We start from the raw sequence: 18,075 nt of genomic DNA, 5'->3' as shown, positions 1-18,075 counted from the left end.
TACAAAAATATACAGGAAATGTAATCAATTTACGGATTGTACTAGGAATAGGTCGGAATAGTTGTCAAGTCTTTGTGCAGTTCGGCAATGGTCATTGAAAGCTTGGCTTAATTGTAAGTTCACTACACTACATTAGCCAGATTAAATGAAACTAAGTGTACGTATGTACTAACCGAAAAACGGATGGATCTCTTGTCTAGTTGAATTTATGGTTGATTGTTAAAAAACATGCCTTTAAAAAAGGGTCATACCTACTGTGGACACATTTTGAAATTGGTATGTTTAATGTATAATTTGTATCGACCGTCTGGTCGATATACCAAACATTATATATCATTTCCAAATTATTATTTTCATTTTTAATATAATATATATGATATAAATAAACCGTTATGAGTGTCCCGAAACGAGATACTTAAGTAGGTACCTAGTTTAATATCCAATATACACATTTAGAATATACATACTTATACATTTAGAATTTATATACCTATTTAATCGAATTTATATTTGTAAATAATATACAAAAATAATAATTGAATAGCAAAGGAAAACACACCTTCCAATTTCTTTCTCACGTTTTCGATCTAATTGCCCTAACATACCGACTAAGCGATTAATCGGTTGCGTAAAAGCGTGGTTGTTATTTATGTCCGCTGGACATCAGTGGGCGATCCAGACCTGGCAAATTCCGTGTCACCAAGTGCCTGTCTACACGTCAGCGGGCAAGATAGACGAGTGTTCGCCGGTAGACGGCTTGTGACGTCACAGTGTTGGCTAAAGTTATTGTACAACCGATAGGTCAGAATAGTATCGACCCTATCGTGTTGTAAATTTGTTTTTGCGTGGTAAGGTAAGGTGTCTAGTAATACTAATGAACGCGTTTTCGAAAACTGTCGATAGAATAGTACGACTGGTTAATACACCTTAAGGTTGCCTGGAAGAAGTCGCTTTAAGCCACCCTTTAGCCACCAATGACCATTGTTTTCGTGCAATAAAGTGTATTTGTATACCTAGAATACTTCGTCAGAATTTATTTTAGAAAAGAAGAAAATAATAATTGTGTTTGTTTTGTTTTATCATAAAATGAATATTTAACTCTTGGTACTTATTGTTTCTTCATAAACCTAACTTTATATAATGGTATACATAACATATCTAATTTTGGTTGAATGATACTTACCTACCTATAACAGAGAAACCCGTTTAGAATGCTGTAATTTATCTAATTTACCTACAACAGGCGTAATAGTTCCACGCACTTTCCACTTAGCTGAAACTCATCTATTTTGACGCGATCTCTCAGAAATATTAGAGCCATATGGACTTCTGACATTTTCTGGTGCAAGAACTGGACTGTCTTCCGGTACTCTGATAATGGTCCGTGAAGAATTTAACTAACAATAGCTTTTATACATTTTCCGTAATACATTAAATACCTAATATATTTACTTCCTTATTCTTACCTAGAAAATATGTTTATCTTTTCGCCGTATTTAACCTAAATATATCACTGTAGGTATTAGAAATGTATTCTTTTAATAGACGTCACTTAGTGTAGATTTGCCGCAAATGGCATTAACTACTTGGTCGGACAAATGGGGAGCGCTGAGGGCTCTCATCCGGTACAAGACGGAAACCACTATCCTATATTTCCCTAAAAAAGTAGCATGGAGGATTCTACACCGACAAGAGTGTGGCTCTTAATGAATGATGATGAGAAGTTACTCGTCAGTATAGTAGGTATATTTAATATTTAGTATTATTACTGAATGACACTGCAATAGTTAGTTATCTATTCATAATGTCAATAACTATGAAACTAGCTAATCCAACATCAAAACAACACAAATTACAATTCGCTACAAGCTTGACATAACTGTGGTCAATATATATATTATTATTAGAGACATAAATAAAATTTACGATACAAGATATACCGCATAAATATTATGAGCATTGTGACTATAAAATAAATCTTTAAACAATTAGAGCCACTTTTACCCGACAGTTAAGGATGTATTTACAAAAGTATATCGACTTATAGTCTTGTATAAATCATCATTTTAAATCCAGGACTTATGTAGATGGTTAATAGTAAAACGCGCGATGAAATCTTGCTCATTAATATCAACTAAACATGGATTTTACGACTTATTTTCTAATAAAATTAAATTAGATAGCTCTATGGGAGGTTTACTACACAACTGGGAGGTAATAGATGAGGGTTACGGAAACGGTGCTATTGTACTTAATTGTTGATAAATGCAACATGAAATATATGGTTAAAAAAAAATCAATTTAAAATTAAAAAAACCCCCGACCAGGAAAAAAGTACGATAACAGCAGATCAGCTCAGTGGTTCCAGAAGACATTAAGACGACAGTGTTTGTCAGATCCCACATATGCTTGCAAACAAACTGAGCATGTAACATTCCTATCACACCTAACAAACGACCTGATGACCTTGAAGACCTGAACCAATTTTCACCAAACATAGCTAAGAACACTCACGACTGACATACCTTTCAAACGAAAAAAAAAACATTAAAATCGGATCATCCGTTTGGGAGCTACGAAGCCACAGACAGACACATACACATTTACACAGACACGTCAAACTTATAACACCCCCTCGTTTTTGTTTGGCGGGTTAAAAATATGGAATTTTAGATTTAATTAAATAATAGATATATATCGATGATATACCTCGAACTCCCCCTCTTTGTCTCCAATTTATTGCAAACGACTAATATAGCTACTGTCATCTGTTTCCGTTGAATTTCCCAATTGGTATAAAATGCTACCAAAAAGGTGACCACTGGTGCTGATTTCAGTACACACCATCCAATTTTATTTTAAATTACACCTGTCATTTTCTTATCTAACGAAAAAGAAGAGGACGGGTTATCGACAGACATAAAATTTATGAGACACATGTCAATTTTAAGCAGAAATTTTTACTACCCTCTCAAAAATTTTACGTTGGCCAATAACCCGAAACGGGTAGCATTGTCATCGAGATGCGTATTTGATTTGCCCGGATTTCATTCATTCACTTATTCATTTTATATTTATCAGCTGACAATCATCCGTCTCTTTCCTTTTCGATGGATAAGAAAATGACAGGTGTAACTTAAAATAAAAATTAGGAGGTGTCTGCGGGAATCAGAGCTACTGTTAAAGTTTAACAAAAATAAAATGACTGTACTTACATGAAGAGGGAGTAACTCAGAAGCGTTGTTCGGAACATGTTGATTGTAAACGCACAAAAATCACTTATATACAAAAAACGTCTGAGCACTGAGTCATAGCACAAATAACACTATTGAAAAATCAGTTGAATGAATGAAGTCTTTTTGCTTCTTGTAATAACAGCTTCATCCTCCGGTCATCACGTCACTCCACACATTTTCTTAACAGAATCTCGACTTCGTTTTGTTGAAGATCTGCAAAAAATAATAGTCATTGTCAATAACACAATTGAAGAATAATTTTGTTGTTGTTTCATTACAACAATAGTTGTAGAAATGTTTACAATGCAACCGTAGTATTAATTGGTTTATTGTAATATGGTCACTTTTTCTTTTGGTTGCTAATTAATGTAAGTAGGTATGTAAAGCGTACCTATAGTTCTGCCTATTTCCGAACGATACTAAGATGTAAATTCACCAATAACGAACATATCAATGATAGATTATGCTATCTCAAATATAAAGAGACCAATGACCCGTTAGATAATCAGACAAATATCTATATCTAAATTCGCATACAATTTTTCCTTTAGTCTTATCTAGACAGACGTCAAACAGGACCGTGATCTCAGACATTGAAAGTACACACACAGTTCCAAAATAAAAATAGAAGAACTACAACCATCAATGATCGATCAATTTTTGACGTAAAACAAATAACTCTGGAAGTATAAATCGTGCCTCTAACGTTCTGAAGAGCTTGCCTTCCCACGCGATCTCAGACTTCTATCAAATGATACCGATATTAAAACAGTATGGTAGCTCCTTTATAAGAGCATAATATTATAAGTTGCACGTAATGGTGCCGGGTAATCCCTGAGGTTGTAGAATTTTCTATAATAAATACTTTTCAAAACAAAACATTTCATTCACGGACAGTAAGTATATCATGGTAAAACACAACACCATCTTTGCTCTATGTTCGGTTTATTTCACTTCTTCTCTCGTATCTGAGGTCAATAACCGACTTCATCAACCCTGGTGTTAGGGTTACTATTGAGCTGCCATAGAACTCTACTACAATGTTTTAAAATAATACATTCACGCTACCTCAATAGCAAACCAATGTGCTGACAAAAAGTCTATAATTATTTAAAAATGAAATGAAAAAACGGATATCAATCGTGATACGTATGATTCATTCTATTATGTTAGATCGTGATCTGAGCACGTGCTTAGAATTCAAAGTAAAAACATAATTAAGTGTTATAGAGTTATTTGGGGTTTGCTACTATATGAAATAACATCTGATAATACAGGACGGTAGTAGGTAGATAAGTTATTTAGTGCGTAGATTTAGAGTGGGAAAAAACTTTTTATACTGTTTTAGCATTCCAGACGTATCAGGAAAATTGGTGATCACGTTCTGGCGAAATAAATAAATAAGTACCTAATTAATTTTACTTACTTACTTGCGAAATAAAGAGTCTCAACACCATTCTGAAACCCGTGACGTATTTAATACTTATTTCAAGGACGTTAATACCAACAGATATTGAAGGCATGCGTAGACAAACGTATCCCAATATAGTACCCTAATATTATGTTCAAACAGTTTATTCTCTTTACCCATAGGATTCTATCCACTGCACATTTTATATCCCCGTTTATTTAGTACTAAAACTCTGTAGGGAGTACAACCTGGACACCCGTTAGAGTCCTGAAAAGATAACCTAACTGCTAAGTATAGCCAACACCGGTTTATTTCAGTTTACGTCGGGTAATAAAACTGTCGGGGACTTAGTATATCTATCGACATCGTCCGATATGTCCGGCTGGTCGGTCGACGTGTCCGGTTAGCCGCCTGACATGTCTGGCCGTCAGGTGAGAAGACACCCAGCCGCTAACGGCAGTGCCCAGGCTATTTCTGAACTCCTTGTTAATGGTCTCACTAAAATTGTTTCCATTATCTTATACAGTACGGGTGGTCGGCTATTTCACCTCTTGATCTAGTTATGTAGCAATAAAAATAAATAAAATATTACACTATTGAAAAGTATATGAGTCGAAGAATTGGCTTTGGATGCAGATAGATAAAAAAATAGTAACTATTTGGTACATGACATGATATTTTTTTTACAATGTGAACATACACAAGCATTGTGATAAAAATACATTTTTATACTTACGTAGATAGATAACTAATTCATTCAACATAAATTAATTATACCCATTTAATTTCACAAAAATATTCTAATTGTGGCAAAATTTATATCTACCCGTTACCTTGTCAAAAAATGTGGCGCTCTAAATTAATTTGTGTCTTAACTGTTTTCTTTAAAAGGCCTATAGTAGTAACAATAACTTAAATCAACCCACGCACTCATCAAGTTTGGACTGTTTACCATATGAGAATTGATATCATACACGTTTTGTAAGAAATTTATATTAAAATTGAAAAGAAACAGGTAGTTTACATAAATCAAATTCATTCTCCACCTATTTAAGAATAGATACACATGCTATTTGCAGACACTTTTGAAATTCCAAATCTTTATGAAATATAAATCCAAATCTAAGCACCAGGATAAGAAAAAAAAAACAATTTCTAAAGGTAATTTTGAATTGACGCAGAAGCTTTCACGTTTAATACTTTTTGTCCAATATAAGTAACTAATAGCCAAGAAAATTGCAACGGACATTGTACCTTTATAGCGTAACATTTGTTTAGAAAAGCACATCTAGAATAGACATCGCTAACGAAGCTAGGCTAGAAAATAATCTTTCAATATCAAGGTGGGCATACGGAGAGTGGTGAAACAATTTCTCATAGAGCAACCTATGGCGTAATGAAAGATAACTCAATTTATTTACATGCATAACTAGCTGCCAAGGAATTTCACTCCCGTAACCCGACCCTGGGCATTCTATAACAAATCAATATACTTGACGTTTCAATTTGTATATTGACACGTTTTTAATCATATCCCTTTGTTTATGCGTTCGGAAGCCAAGTTCAGTTTGTCTTAATACATATCAAAGTACAGATAATGCGTGAACTCTGTAATAGTTATAAATCTTCTACCGTCTTTCACCATTCGTTTTGTTTTACCTTTGATGTGTATATCAACGTATCCAGTTGCTGATATACAATTAATCATTGTGTTTATTTTTATGTCGGTAACGGTAAAAGGATATAGGAATTTGAGACACGAGGAAACAAATTACCTAGTTTTTTTATATGGTTAGATAAGTACAAATACGCACTTAAAGTAATATAACTAAGTTTATAAAAGTTTGAGTCGTAAAATTTGATTTAGACGTGATTCTTTACACACATTTAAGTTCATCATTAATATTTTTGACTCTACCATCTCGTACAAAATACGTTTTAATGAGTAAGAATGAATTTTAGATACGAAGAAATTACTTAATTAGGTTAATAATGTATTTGATTAAAATTCGAATAAGATTTCGACACTTAATAATGAACATGTTGCCGTGACCGGAATTAGAAGAAATTGTGTCACATTAGTGAGAACAATTGACTAAGCAGTCTGTAGACAACTGGACAAACACTAGCTGACATGGACCAATTTGAATGTTAAATATACGATTATTTGAACGCTATGCTCGCTATGTTTAGTAGCGATGAATTATTTCGCTTCAAATTGTAAGTTATTACTGTCTACTTTTTTGTTTTTGGAACAAATACACTTGTTGTTGTCATTTAAAATGCAATAATTTTATTTCTATGGCTTGCTTTGTTTTAGACAGTGTAAGAATGCGAGCTAACTTTAATTGCAGAGGGTTAGCTTGTCTCGCAGCAAATAGGTTAAAGTTTATCCTCTGTGGGTTGGGAAGTAATACCCAGATTCGAGAAAATTAACTATGAATAATAAATTGAACTTTTTAAACAATTCTAACTCAAAAGTCTCTTTATTTGACCACCAAACGAATACTAAGTAAAAACATTTCACCGAAGTTCCTAAGCACCGGAATACATCGTGTACGAGATAGCAAAAGTTTAATCATACCACTCAATATTGATAACATAATATCATTTTCAATATTGAAGAAGTTCGTTAGCTACTTTTGAATATATATTATATGAATGAATATATATTCAAAAGTAGCTATCCCGTCTTATCACAGCAACATTTTAAGACCAAGGTCTCTGAGTCAGTATACAGACTAAAATAAACAGCTTTATATTATGAAATATATAATATTATATTGTAAATTAGTATGTAATATTAGCGAATATACCAAAACAAAATGAATCATGTTGCGGGTATCACTGACCGATTACGATGATTATGCGTAGGTTAGGTGTTATCTCTATGTTTCGCAATCTCTATGTGGTAAACAGACTCGCTATCAAGCTCTGTGCAGAGAAATTGTAACCCATTTTTGGTCGTAATCAGACGAGTAATTAAAGGAGAATATTGTTATAACATACTTATCTGTAATTATTTGAAGCTTTATATTATTATGAGATTTTTATAATGTGTAGCAGTATATAAAGGGAAGGTTGGTGGTAGGACTGGCAGACGTCTTCCTCTGCAAAAGGACGTAGTTTGGCCAAATTGTAGATGTCCTTAGAAATGGTACCGTACGATTTACTCTGAACCGGCGTATGTATATGAAACGATTGATGAATGAGGAGGAAGCAAGAGAAGTGTGTCAGGTTATAAGCGGATTGGAATTCCATAATCTCTGCTTACCCCAGTGGGAAATAGGCATCAATTTATGTAAGTATCTCTGTATGTTTTATAATGTGTATTGGAGCAAAAAAACAGTAAAGATGTAACAAAAAAATGGGTCAAGTATTAGTATTGGAAATGCGATGATTGAATTTGAACAAATTTTTCCGATCAGTTACTTACGGTCACGAGTACTAATATGTATACACTTTGCAACCATTTCACATTAACTTTTTTAACAAATTAAACTGTAAGCCTCATTAAATGTCAAATATGATAGTGCGACAGGGTTCTAAAGTGGATATATGATATTGCTCATGACTGTACATGTATTTATACTAATTTCGCTTCGCCAAAGGTTTTATTCCTAGCTTAGGCTTTATTCATATTGTACGATAGATAATCCGTGACAGGAGTTTGAAATGTATTCGTCCGGTTCGGATCTCGGTACCGGACGTGCAAAAATGAGTTATTAATTTATCTTACGTGCAGTTTTTTGCTAACACAGTTGGTTTGACTTATGTTACGATTATTATTTACTTATAACTATTACTATAAATATCTATAAAGGAATACCTTACAGGATAACCGAAATAGCATAGCGATAACAAAATTGACATACATTTAAGAAAGCTATAAACTCCGAGATCGACTGCCTATTTGACCCTTGTCTGTGATAGGAGTTCACAAATAATACATGTCATAGAATAGGCAAATAATTAAGTCATTCTTCTTCTATCGTGTGGGTTGTGAGGTGGATTTCCAACCCCATCAACCCTGGTGTCAGGGTTATTATTGAGCCGCCAAAGGCCCCTAACATGGCTCATGTAACAACTACTAACGGGACCAACGGCTAACTTGCCTTCCGAAGCACGGATCATACTTTCGGACAATCTGGTGATCAGCCTGTAATGTTCAAACCAAACTAGGGATCACAAAGTGATTTTTGTGATATGTCCCCACCGGGATTCGAACCCGGGACCTCCGGCTCGTGAGCCCAACGCTCAAACCACTGGACCACGTAGGCCATTAAGTCATGATGCACACAGAACCTGGAAAGCGGAAGAAGCCCACCGGCGCGCGATTTATATGACAACCGCAAACTCCCGTGCCCCGGTCTGCTTGTCATGCTTTTCCGGATCTGCGTGCGACGTCTCTGTGGTGGACATTAGCACCTTGATCGCCAAACCAGAGATCTCAGGTTCGATACCCGATCAGGTCAATTTATAAAAACATTTCAGAAATCAGAATCATTTATTCAACGTAATTATCACGAATAAACTTGTTGAAGGTCAATGTAACATTTTTGAATTTACGTCATTTCGCAAGGTGTTATGGCTGAGGAAAAGAAATGACAAGAAACTGCAATAGCAACACATCTTTTTAAATCAATGAGGGTACATTACAAGTTATTTAATAACTAGAGGAACACATTCAATACCAGACATTTATATCATTTTTATTTTCTTTTGTCAAGTACCAGATGGAAAAAGGTCAATGCACACATAAAGACAGTACCGAGAGAGTTCCGGAACAGATAGCAGCAAGGATTACAGTGCATTTATTTGGTTAGGTCACATACCTCCGAAAATGTATTTCTCGGGAATATGGGTTTCCGCAAATTTGATTTAGGCCTTTTCGAACCTGCGACCTCAAAGTGAGAGGCAAGCGTTCTACCAACTGAGCTACTACGGCGCTTACAAATGTAGGTTATGAATTATAACAACAAAAATAAATACAAGTTCATTAAAGTCTGTTGTAACTTGTAGACGCGGACGCATCTAAGAAAACATTAATACAATTTGGCGGTGATAAGCGCATAATTAGGTTATCACAGTTCCTCGCATCTGACTAAAAACAAATAGATTGTGAAAAATATCGTATGAACAGACAGACGGGGTGTTGCGACACATAGGTGTGTGGGTTTAGTGCAGAGTACAAGAGTGCAGATATTATTATGATACTTAGCATACTTTAAACAGGCTTTTTGTATTTATTTTATTAAATAAACAAATAAATAAAAATCCCGACACCGTAAAAAGCGAACTAAAAAGACAATAACAAGACGATAAATTTGCCTTTCAACTGTTTTAAGTCAGTAGTTAAACAGAAACTTTCCAAAAAAGGTTATTATAAAGTTAGTGATTATTTAGATGATATGAATGCATGGGATTAACTGTCTGAGAACTGAGGCAGCTAAATTACTCAATTGTACAAAAATATTTTATGTTTATTTTTTAAATAACGTCTAGGGCCTTGTGCCAAGGTTTTTCTTGCAGCTTCATTTCCTCGGCTATACAGGTTTTGAGAAGCTGCAGTAGTTTTAGGCGGATGAGAAGTTCATTATAAAAATTGACGATTCAAAGAGTAACTATGTTACCTACTGAATAAAGATATTTTTGGAAATAAATATAAAAATGAGGCATTCCATACTTCACTGAATTAGGATATTATTTCATATTACCTTTTAATGCCTGTTTAATGAAAAAGGCTTCGAGTTTTACCATCTCAATACGAGTAATTTGTTTTCGAAACGTTCGAAACGAGCTTTCCTTCAACTTTATAGTTAGCTAAGTAAACCATTTTTTTTATCATACGTCTGATTTCCCGGTTGGGTATAAATGAGTATTTGAAACAATAGTAAAGTAATATTTTATTTATTAAGTTATATAATTTCAAACATTTCCACTATAACCTACATCGAGCTTTTAATCCTAAGCGGTTAACAGATAATTCTCCAGCTAAATATAGTCAGTCTCTCTTATAAATAACACGCAATAGACGCCTGGACTATATCTCACATTGTCAGAGATGATAACTAAATCAATTATACCCTAACTACCCCATAAATAGCTTAAGTCTCATGCTATTTCGAAGAAGAGTATTCAGAACTATTTTAATATACATTTTCGTGAAACACTTGGAGTAATGACATAAAACAAATCTTCATTACAGTAATTAATAATACAAGTTTTCCACAAGTAGAGTTTACTGAGCCCAAAGAACTCAAACATAATATACTAATTGACGTGCTTTCTTCAAAACAGAAGCCATTAATCATAATTATGTTTTAGGAAAATGTAAAAATAAAACGTTTGCGGAACACCGGCGCACGCGCCTTTAATATGCTAATAGACTTATAACTAATCAAGTCACTGAGACGGAGGACGTGAAGTTTTTTATTCAAACTCTGTTCGCTTTTGATCACAATCTTAGTAGATTGTGATGATGTGTCCTAAGGTAACATGGGACGCGGTTACCTAATAGGGGTCTGCTTCCTGTTTTGCAGATTTTACCCTGCGCGAGCGAATCTGCTCCATTGATGAAACAGGTCCTTTTCACTCTAGTCTAAAAGCTTCTAAGTTAACGAGGTTTTTATTAGTACTGATGTATAAATATGGAACTCTACAGTTCCACCTGAAATTAATTGACTACCTATTTAATTTAATTTAATTTAATTTTCTACTTAAATAAATAACCAAGGTACCTACTAGAAATTGTCTAAAATTGTCTTTTTAGTCCAATTACCTATTAGTAAACAAATATTTTTTCTGAACAGGACAATATAATGTCATAGAATTCAACTCTATCGCATCGCGTATAAAACAAAATCTTATTGAACGTATTATAAGATAGGTATTAAAATACTTGGTCTATCAAAAGTGACAAGTCTTCTTTCCACGACTTGTCGCTCCGGCTTACTCCCATAAGGATTGAATGCGTGAGTTTATGTACGTTTGTAAGTACAACAGAAATAGCTATAGGCGCGACAAAAATACAGGCACAGCTTATCGCGATCGTAACTCAGCGCGACCTACATGCAGCCGATGGAAAAATCACACGATCCACCGCTAAACCATCCGATATGTTATCGCAACTAAACATGTCAATACAGGATATGTATTTGAGAGAACTTCGAAAGAATATGTTTAGCAGTACGTACATAACTCACTATGGGATGGGCAGCGCCTCATGTCAAAAGAAGACAAATTGTACTTAGAAATTGTTGGTGAAAGAAGAGGAATTATGTTATTATATTTACGCTAGCTTTTCGCCCGCAACTCTCGTCCGCGCGTTTTGGTTATCGCGCGCGTTAAGTTTATTCCACCCCTAAGCAATATAAAAATGTCTCTACCAAATTTCATCAATCAGTTTAGTCGTTTTGGCGTGAGAGAGTAACATACAAACAAAAGTCACTTTCGCATTTATAAAATTAGTAAGATTGCATGTAGAAAGAGGGTTCTAAGAAAACTGCTGAATATTTCGTGATGTACTCATTGTGTACCAATTTTGCTAGAAAGTTTCACGTCTTATGTTTACTATAGAAAAAAAATGATGATAAAAACTAGCTTCGAGAACAGTATCTTCGCTATGCTATTATATTAAAGCACATTCAGATCTTTAATGATTTGTCCGGCCTAGTATCAAAATCTATAATAAGTTCTGCTAGAGAAATATTTGTATAGATCTCTGCTGGACTTTGATACGTTGGATTAATTTGTAATTCATTGATTAGTGGCAAAAAGACTTAACTATTACCGGATTTCTTTTTAAATAGATTTTTGTTGGACCTAAATATCACCTGATAGTGGCTAAAGGTTCGTTACCTAATAAATGCTTATTTACTTAAGCAACTTCGGATAAACCCAAATTGAAGGCCTCGACGTCAAACGTACCTGTATACCACATACAATCTAAGTGCAATATTTATGGACAGCATAGCTGCACTAAATACGACCGGATTTTTAAAAGCAAATTCAGTTTGTACACCTAGGTAAGGCGTGTAAATTCTAGTAATATCAATGGCTATCAATATTTTACAAGGTGTCGCTGTCAACAAGCAAGATAGAAATGACGTCAAATATGATTAGAGCAAAATGGTTCGTCAAAGCCGTAGTTAAGGTTTGATATCAAACTACGTATTGATAACAATTAAACTGTACTTACAATATTTCTGAAAAAACTGCCTATATTGTAAATAACGATTAAAGGATTCCAGATGATGGGCTATCTAGCGATGGGCTGCAATTTTGGTTACAATGTGACTAGATTTTTCTATAAGGGCGACAGACAGACGGACAGATGGACGGATAACATGTGTTGCTGTGCAGTTTCTTGTCATTTCTTCTCCTCAGCCATAACACCTTGCGAAATGACGTAAATTCAAAAATGTTACATTGACATTTAACAAAGAATAGAGAGAGAAGTGTGTCAGGATCGAAGCAAATGGAATTCTATAGTCTCTGCTTACCCCGGTAGGAAATAGGAGTGAGTTTATGTATGTATGTATGTATGTATGTTTGTGACCTACAACAAGTTTATCGATGATACTTACGTTGAGTAAATGATTCTGATTCTGAACAAAATGATCCTACAAGAGTTCCGTTTTACTTTAAGAGAAGCCTAAAAATCAATGTCCCAAGTATGGTTGCAAACAATTTCTGCAGATTGTGCCTACCCCAATAAGAATAATCTTGTTTCGTGAATTATAATTATAATTTAGAAGTGGATTCATATAATATTCAGTTATTATTAGATTCGATACTATATTAGCTGCAGTAGTTTTAGGCGGATGAGACCTTCGTTATGTAAAATTGACGATTCAAAGTGTAACTATGTTAACTATTGAATAAAAATATTTTTGAATTTGAATTACGTGCAATAACATGTCAAACAGGACACCACTAGAGCAAGAGTAGTGCGTACAACTAGACAGGAATAACTCGGCGGCGTGCAGTTTACTTTTTCTTTTAATTGCGTATAATTAATTGCGTCGTATAGAAAAGACGTGACAGTATTTACTACAGATTAACTTGATATCTCTCTCCGTCGATTTGCAACGGAGAAGTAATCGCTTCATTGTACATATTATAATAATATACATAATAAGTAAGTTTATCCGGTCTTCATACGTGATTTATTCAGCTACTCGCAAAATAGCAGCGTGGTTTTATAGAAAAGGCCAAATGAATCTCAATTTAATATATTTTTTTTAATAACACTATTGTATGCCATTTGAGCCATGTCACTGGTGATTTGTAAAGTATTGTATTTAATTCGTTTAAAGGTTTCTGCCCTTGTACATTTTACTTGCTAATTTTCATTGGCGAACGAGCTACTGAATCCAAAAAATAATTGAATTGAGATTCGTTAGCTGGTCCGCTGAAGAGTCTCGAGAGATCGAGTTGTTGAACGATTCATGCGTCCCTCATCCTTTCCTATGAAACCACGATGCTCTTCTGTAATTTGCCGAAGGTTTCTCAGCTGAGTGTTTGAGGCTCAAATGAGTACAAAGTGCAAAGCAAAAGCTACCACATCCCATCCATTAACTAGCCGCATAATAAGTAAACGTCTTGAGACCAATACAAAAAGTAAAGATACGATTTATTTATGTGTATTAAACTAAACATGTCAAAATCCATAACCATGAGTCATTGATAGAAATATTCCTACCTACAAAATAAATGAATGAAGAAATAAAAGTAACGACCGAATGTAGAGCAGTCCATTTAAACGAATATCCAAATAGGAAAGTGTTGTTCAATGCAAATACGACGCGACACATTTGAATAAACCGATATATCTACTGAGTGGTGGAATTTCCATTTTGTTATGTCTTGTTGATGTCACATTAAATATAACGAAGTTAATTATTTGTAAGCGACAGGCTGGTGAGCTGTTTTGAGAGTATAAGTATACAAAGATTTGAATTTTTAAACAAAACGATTTGTTGATTAAAATAATGTACCTAAAGTCATCAATAATCGATATAATAATGGGTGGCAGCTGCTGGGTCAAAATCCTAGAAGGGAGACCTAAGAATACACGGGAAGAAAACCTTTAAGACGATGGGTCGATGACATCCGGAGATATGCAGGCCACGATTGGATGCAGAGGTGCAAGGCCCTCGGAAGTGGAGAAGAGGGAAGACTACATCCAAAGCTGGATAAATGACCGACTCCAATGATAACTATCAAGAATAAACAAAATTAACATGTATGTATAATACTGCATAAACATTGCCTGAGCCTTATACCCCACTCAGGAGGCAAAAGTAGCAAGTTGTTAATATTTACAGTTACTCTTGGCATTGGTATTTGAAAAAAATGTAACGTGAATGTCATTGTTATAAATATTTTTGAGTAGTAAGTATATTATAATTATCTATGTCAAACCCGAGAACTTTACTACGAGCCTAATTTAGCACCTAAAAATTGCAATATTGCGTGGTGAATACCTGGATATATTCTCCTATAGAAAATTATACAATAACCGAGGCACTCGACATTTAAAATTTCATTCAAAGGGAATTCAATGAATAAATATTGACTGACTAATCATGAACAAAAACCTGCGCAAAAAGTGATTTATTTTACATCATAAAAGAGTCAGTGAAGAAACGGTAGCACTATTGATATATTGATCAGTGATTTGTAAAAAATGGTTGAAATAAGTTCATTGATTCCGTCATGTTATGTCAGTGTTAAGTCGGACGCACGCGTTTTTAATGAGTGAATTTCATTAACTAAGGACAAATACGAAGAATTAATGAATTTGAGTACACAATAGTGGCGTAGGTACAAATTATTACAGTACTAAGTACTTATTGTTTTTTTAGGTCTACTAAAATTCAAAACTTTTTCTGAATTTATATTAAAATTTACTCTTTTATTTTATCATCATAAAATGCTGTAATGTAATACCATTCGAGAAAGATCTACAATAAGTCATACGTATCGTAAATATAAACAGCCTAAACACGTCCTACTGCAGACAAACAGACCTCCCCTCAAATAAAAAAAATATTGTAGGTAGGTATATTATTTAAAGACATTTGCTTATACATTTGTCAATTATACAAATCTCGTTCGTTAATATTTTCCATTCTGTATAGTGTTAACCCTCATACATACAATAGGAGTTACGCCTCCATTCAAGGGTTAAGGTTAATCCATTGAACTCTACAAGTTACATCTGGCGCCGAAATGAAACACCTCGATAATTTTAATAGCACTTCATAAAACAGATCATGCAATAAAAGTAATACTAACCCAAGCTACGCGGGACACTTGATAAATCACTGTTACATCCACCAATTCCAAACCAAAAAGAATATTTTTTTTTTATTTTATTTACTGTTACTGGCTGTTTGGTAAAGTCATAAAATGTGTGAAACTTTTTTCATTCGTTTTTCTTTAAAAAAACATTATTCCATATTTGAACAGTTGGCGCGCACGTTCGAAGTTGACGCGTGCTAGAAACCGCGTGCTACCGACGTTGTCGTACGACGCGGCGCGACCGATCCGCACCGAAGCTTGAGATCGACTATGTTGGTATCCACCGGTACATTCTACTAGAATTCTACTATTGTACTTACAGCAATTACTTTCATAAGTATCTATTTACTTACCTATACATAATCCAAAATTGGACATTGTGAAAAACTTCATATTATATGATTTTGTAGCGTGTAAGTGAAACTTAAAATTAAGCCCGAGAAAAATATCAAAATCACAAAACTTAATACATTATATTGACCATAAGTGATGGCGTCTGGTTACAGATTAAGACATTTTAGGGTAATATATTATAATTTTTATCACACCATGGCATTGTGTTTGATTCCAAAAATCGCGCTCTGCTCATTTTGAATAACTTTTGTTAAAGTTGAATGGAATGATGAAAAAAGATCGATCTTATAGGTACTACTTACCAAGATTATTATTTTCAACAAGCTGAATGAAACTACAGAAATACTCGATGCCGAAATACTTACTCAAATATTGAATTCGGTTACTAAAACATTAATGTAGTTTAACATTCCTCCACGGAATTTGAAATTATTTATGGAATTGAGTTTTCTTCATAATATTAGTGGTTATATACTCGTAAGATTTGGGAAAATGAAAACTTTTGTATTTAAATAAAATATTGACTTTAAAAAGTAATTTAGGTTAATATTGTAGTTTCGATATTTGAAGCAAAGTAAATAGACTTCAATTTACCTAGTTAATTTATACTTATACCCAGATTAATGCAGTAATAATTTCACCGACATTTTTAGTACTTACTGTCTGAGCTGTCTCTTGCAATAAAAGTATGCGATGAATAAAAACACAATGTAACATTCAATAATTGTTGGTGCGTGAAAATTGTACCGATGGCTGTGGAAATGGTGTCACCACGAAGTTTCCCGTTTCCCTTTCATTGGTCGGGCGGCCTACTTCGCTTCCTATTCGTCGATCGACGATGCGTGTGAGAGTTCAAATTTGGAATGTTTTACAAGAGAACGTTATCAAAACAAAAATGGAAAAGTTTATTGATTTCAAGGACCTATCTGCATTATCTGCACAGTAAATGATCTTCTTCTTCAATTGTGTGGGTTGTAAGGTGGGTGACCAACCTCATCAATTCTGGTGTCAGGGTTATTATTGAGCCGCCAAAGGCTCCTCGTGACTCAAGTAACGACTGCGTATTTACATCAGTAAGTTGTAAGCGGGACCAACGGCTTAACAACGTGCCTTCCGAAGCACGGATCATCTTACTTCTGGACAATCAGATGATCATCCTGCAATGTCCTAACCAAACTAGGGATTACAAAGCGAATTGTCCCCACCGGGATTTAAACTCGGGACCTCCGGATCGTGAGCAGAACGCTCAACATGTAAATGTAAAAAAAATGATAAAAAAGAGTATAAAGAAAGATTCGATCGCAATAGAAATAGAAATGCAATTCTACCACCCAGATAAGAATGGATTTTACGAATCTACTCCCCACAGAAATAGGGATAATTTGTATGTTGTTTAACTTGTGAAATATTTTTACGGCTTTGAATGGGACAAGAATAGATATTTTATTTCTGTGAAAATAGTTTCACAGTTTGTATCCTTTATAATAAAAAATCTTAATTTCTTTAGAATAAAGTAGGTACTTAATGAGACTGTTTTTATTGTATTACAGTTTTCACACTCTTAATACAAGTGTATAAGTTCTTAATTAAACATTGACCGTTACTTATTTCGCAGCTACCAGTGATATTTGAACCAATAAAATTAAATCCTTTGTAAGGAATGTTGTATCCTCTTGTTATTGACTTTCTTTTGAACAGAAGGAAATAAATAGTTGAATAAGAACCTTGCTCTATGGTCTTCTTTTATCGCGTGGGTTGTGATGT

The 18,075-nt window shown here is 34.2% G+C and overlaps 1 protein-coding gene across 2 annotated transcripts in view; it reads right to left on the bottom strand.

Moving 5' to 3' along the window:
- LOC126374265 (thrombospondin type-1 domain-containing protein 4-like) overlaps nt 1–16,212 on the bottom strand; it is a 121,544-nt gene extending 105,332 nt beyond the window's left edge. For both annotated transcript variants that reach the window (XM_050020784.1, XM_050020785.1), the window contains exons 1-2: nt 15,952–16,212; nt 3,216–3,449 (exon numbers count right to left, since the gene is read on the bottom strand). In XM_050020784.1, coding sequence (XP_049876741.1) covers nt 3,216–3,253 — 38 coding nt within the window. In that variant the 5' untranslated portion in view covers nt 3,254–3,449; nt 15,952–16,212. The remainder of the gene's footprint in view (nt 1–3,215; nt 3,450–15,951) is intronic.
- Nucleotides 16,213–18,075: the final 1,863 nt, after the last annotated feature.

Source organism: Pectinophora gossypiella, chromosome 17, assembly GCF_024362695.1.
Source record: "Pectinophora gossypiella chromosome 17, ilPecGoss1.1, whole genome shotgun sequence".
Lineage (NCBI taxonomy): Eukaryota > Metazoa > Arthropoda > Insecta > Lepidoptera > Gelechiidae > Pectinophora > Pectinophora gossypiella.
The sequence above is the reverse complement of the archived record's forward strand: the minus strand, read 5'-3'. Positions and strand labels throughout refer to the sequence as shown.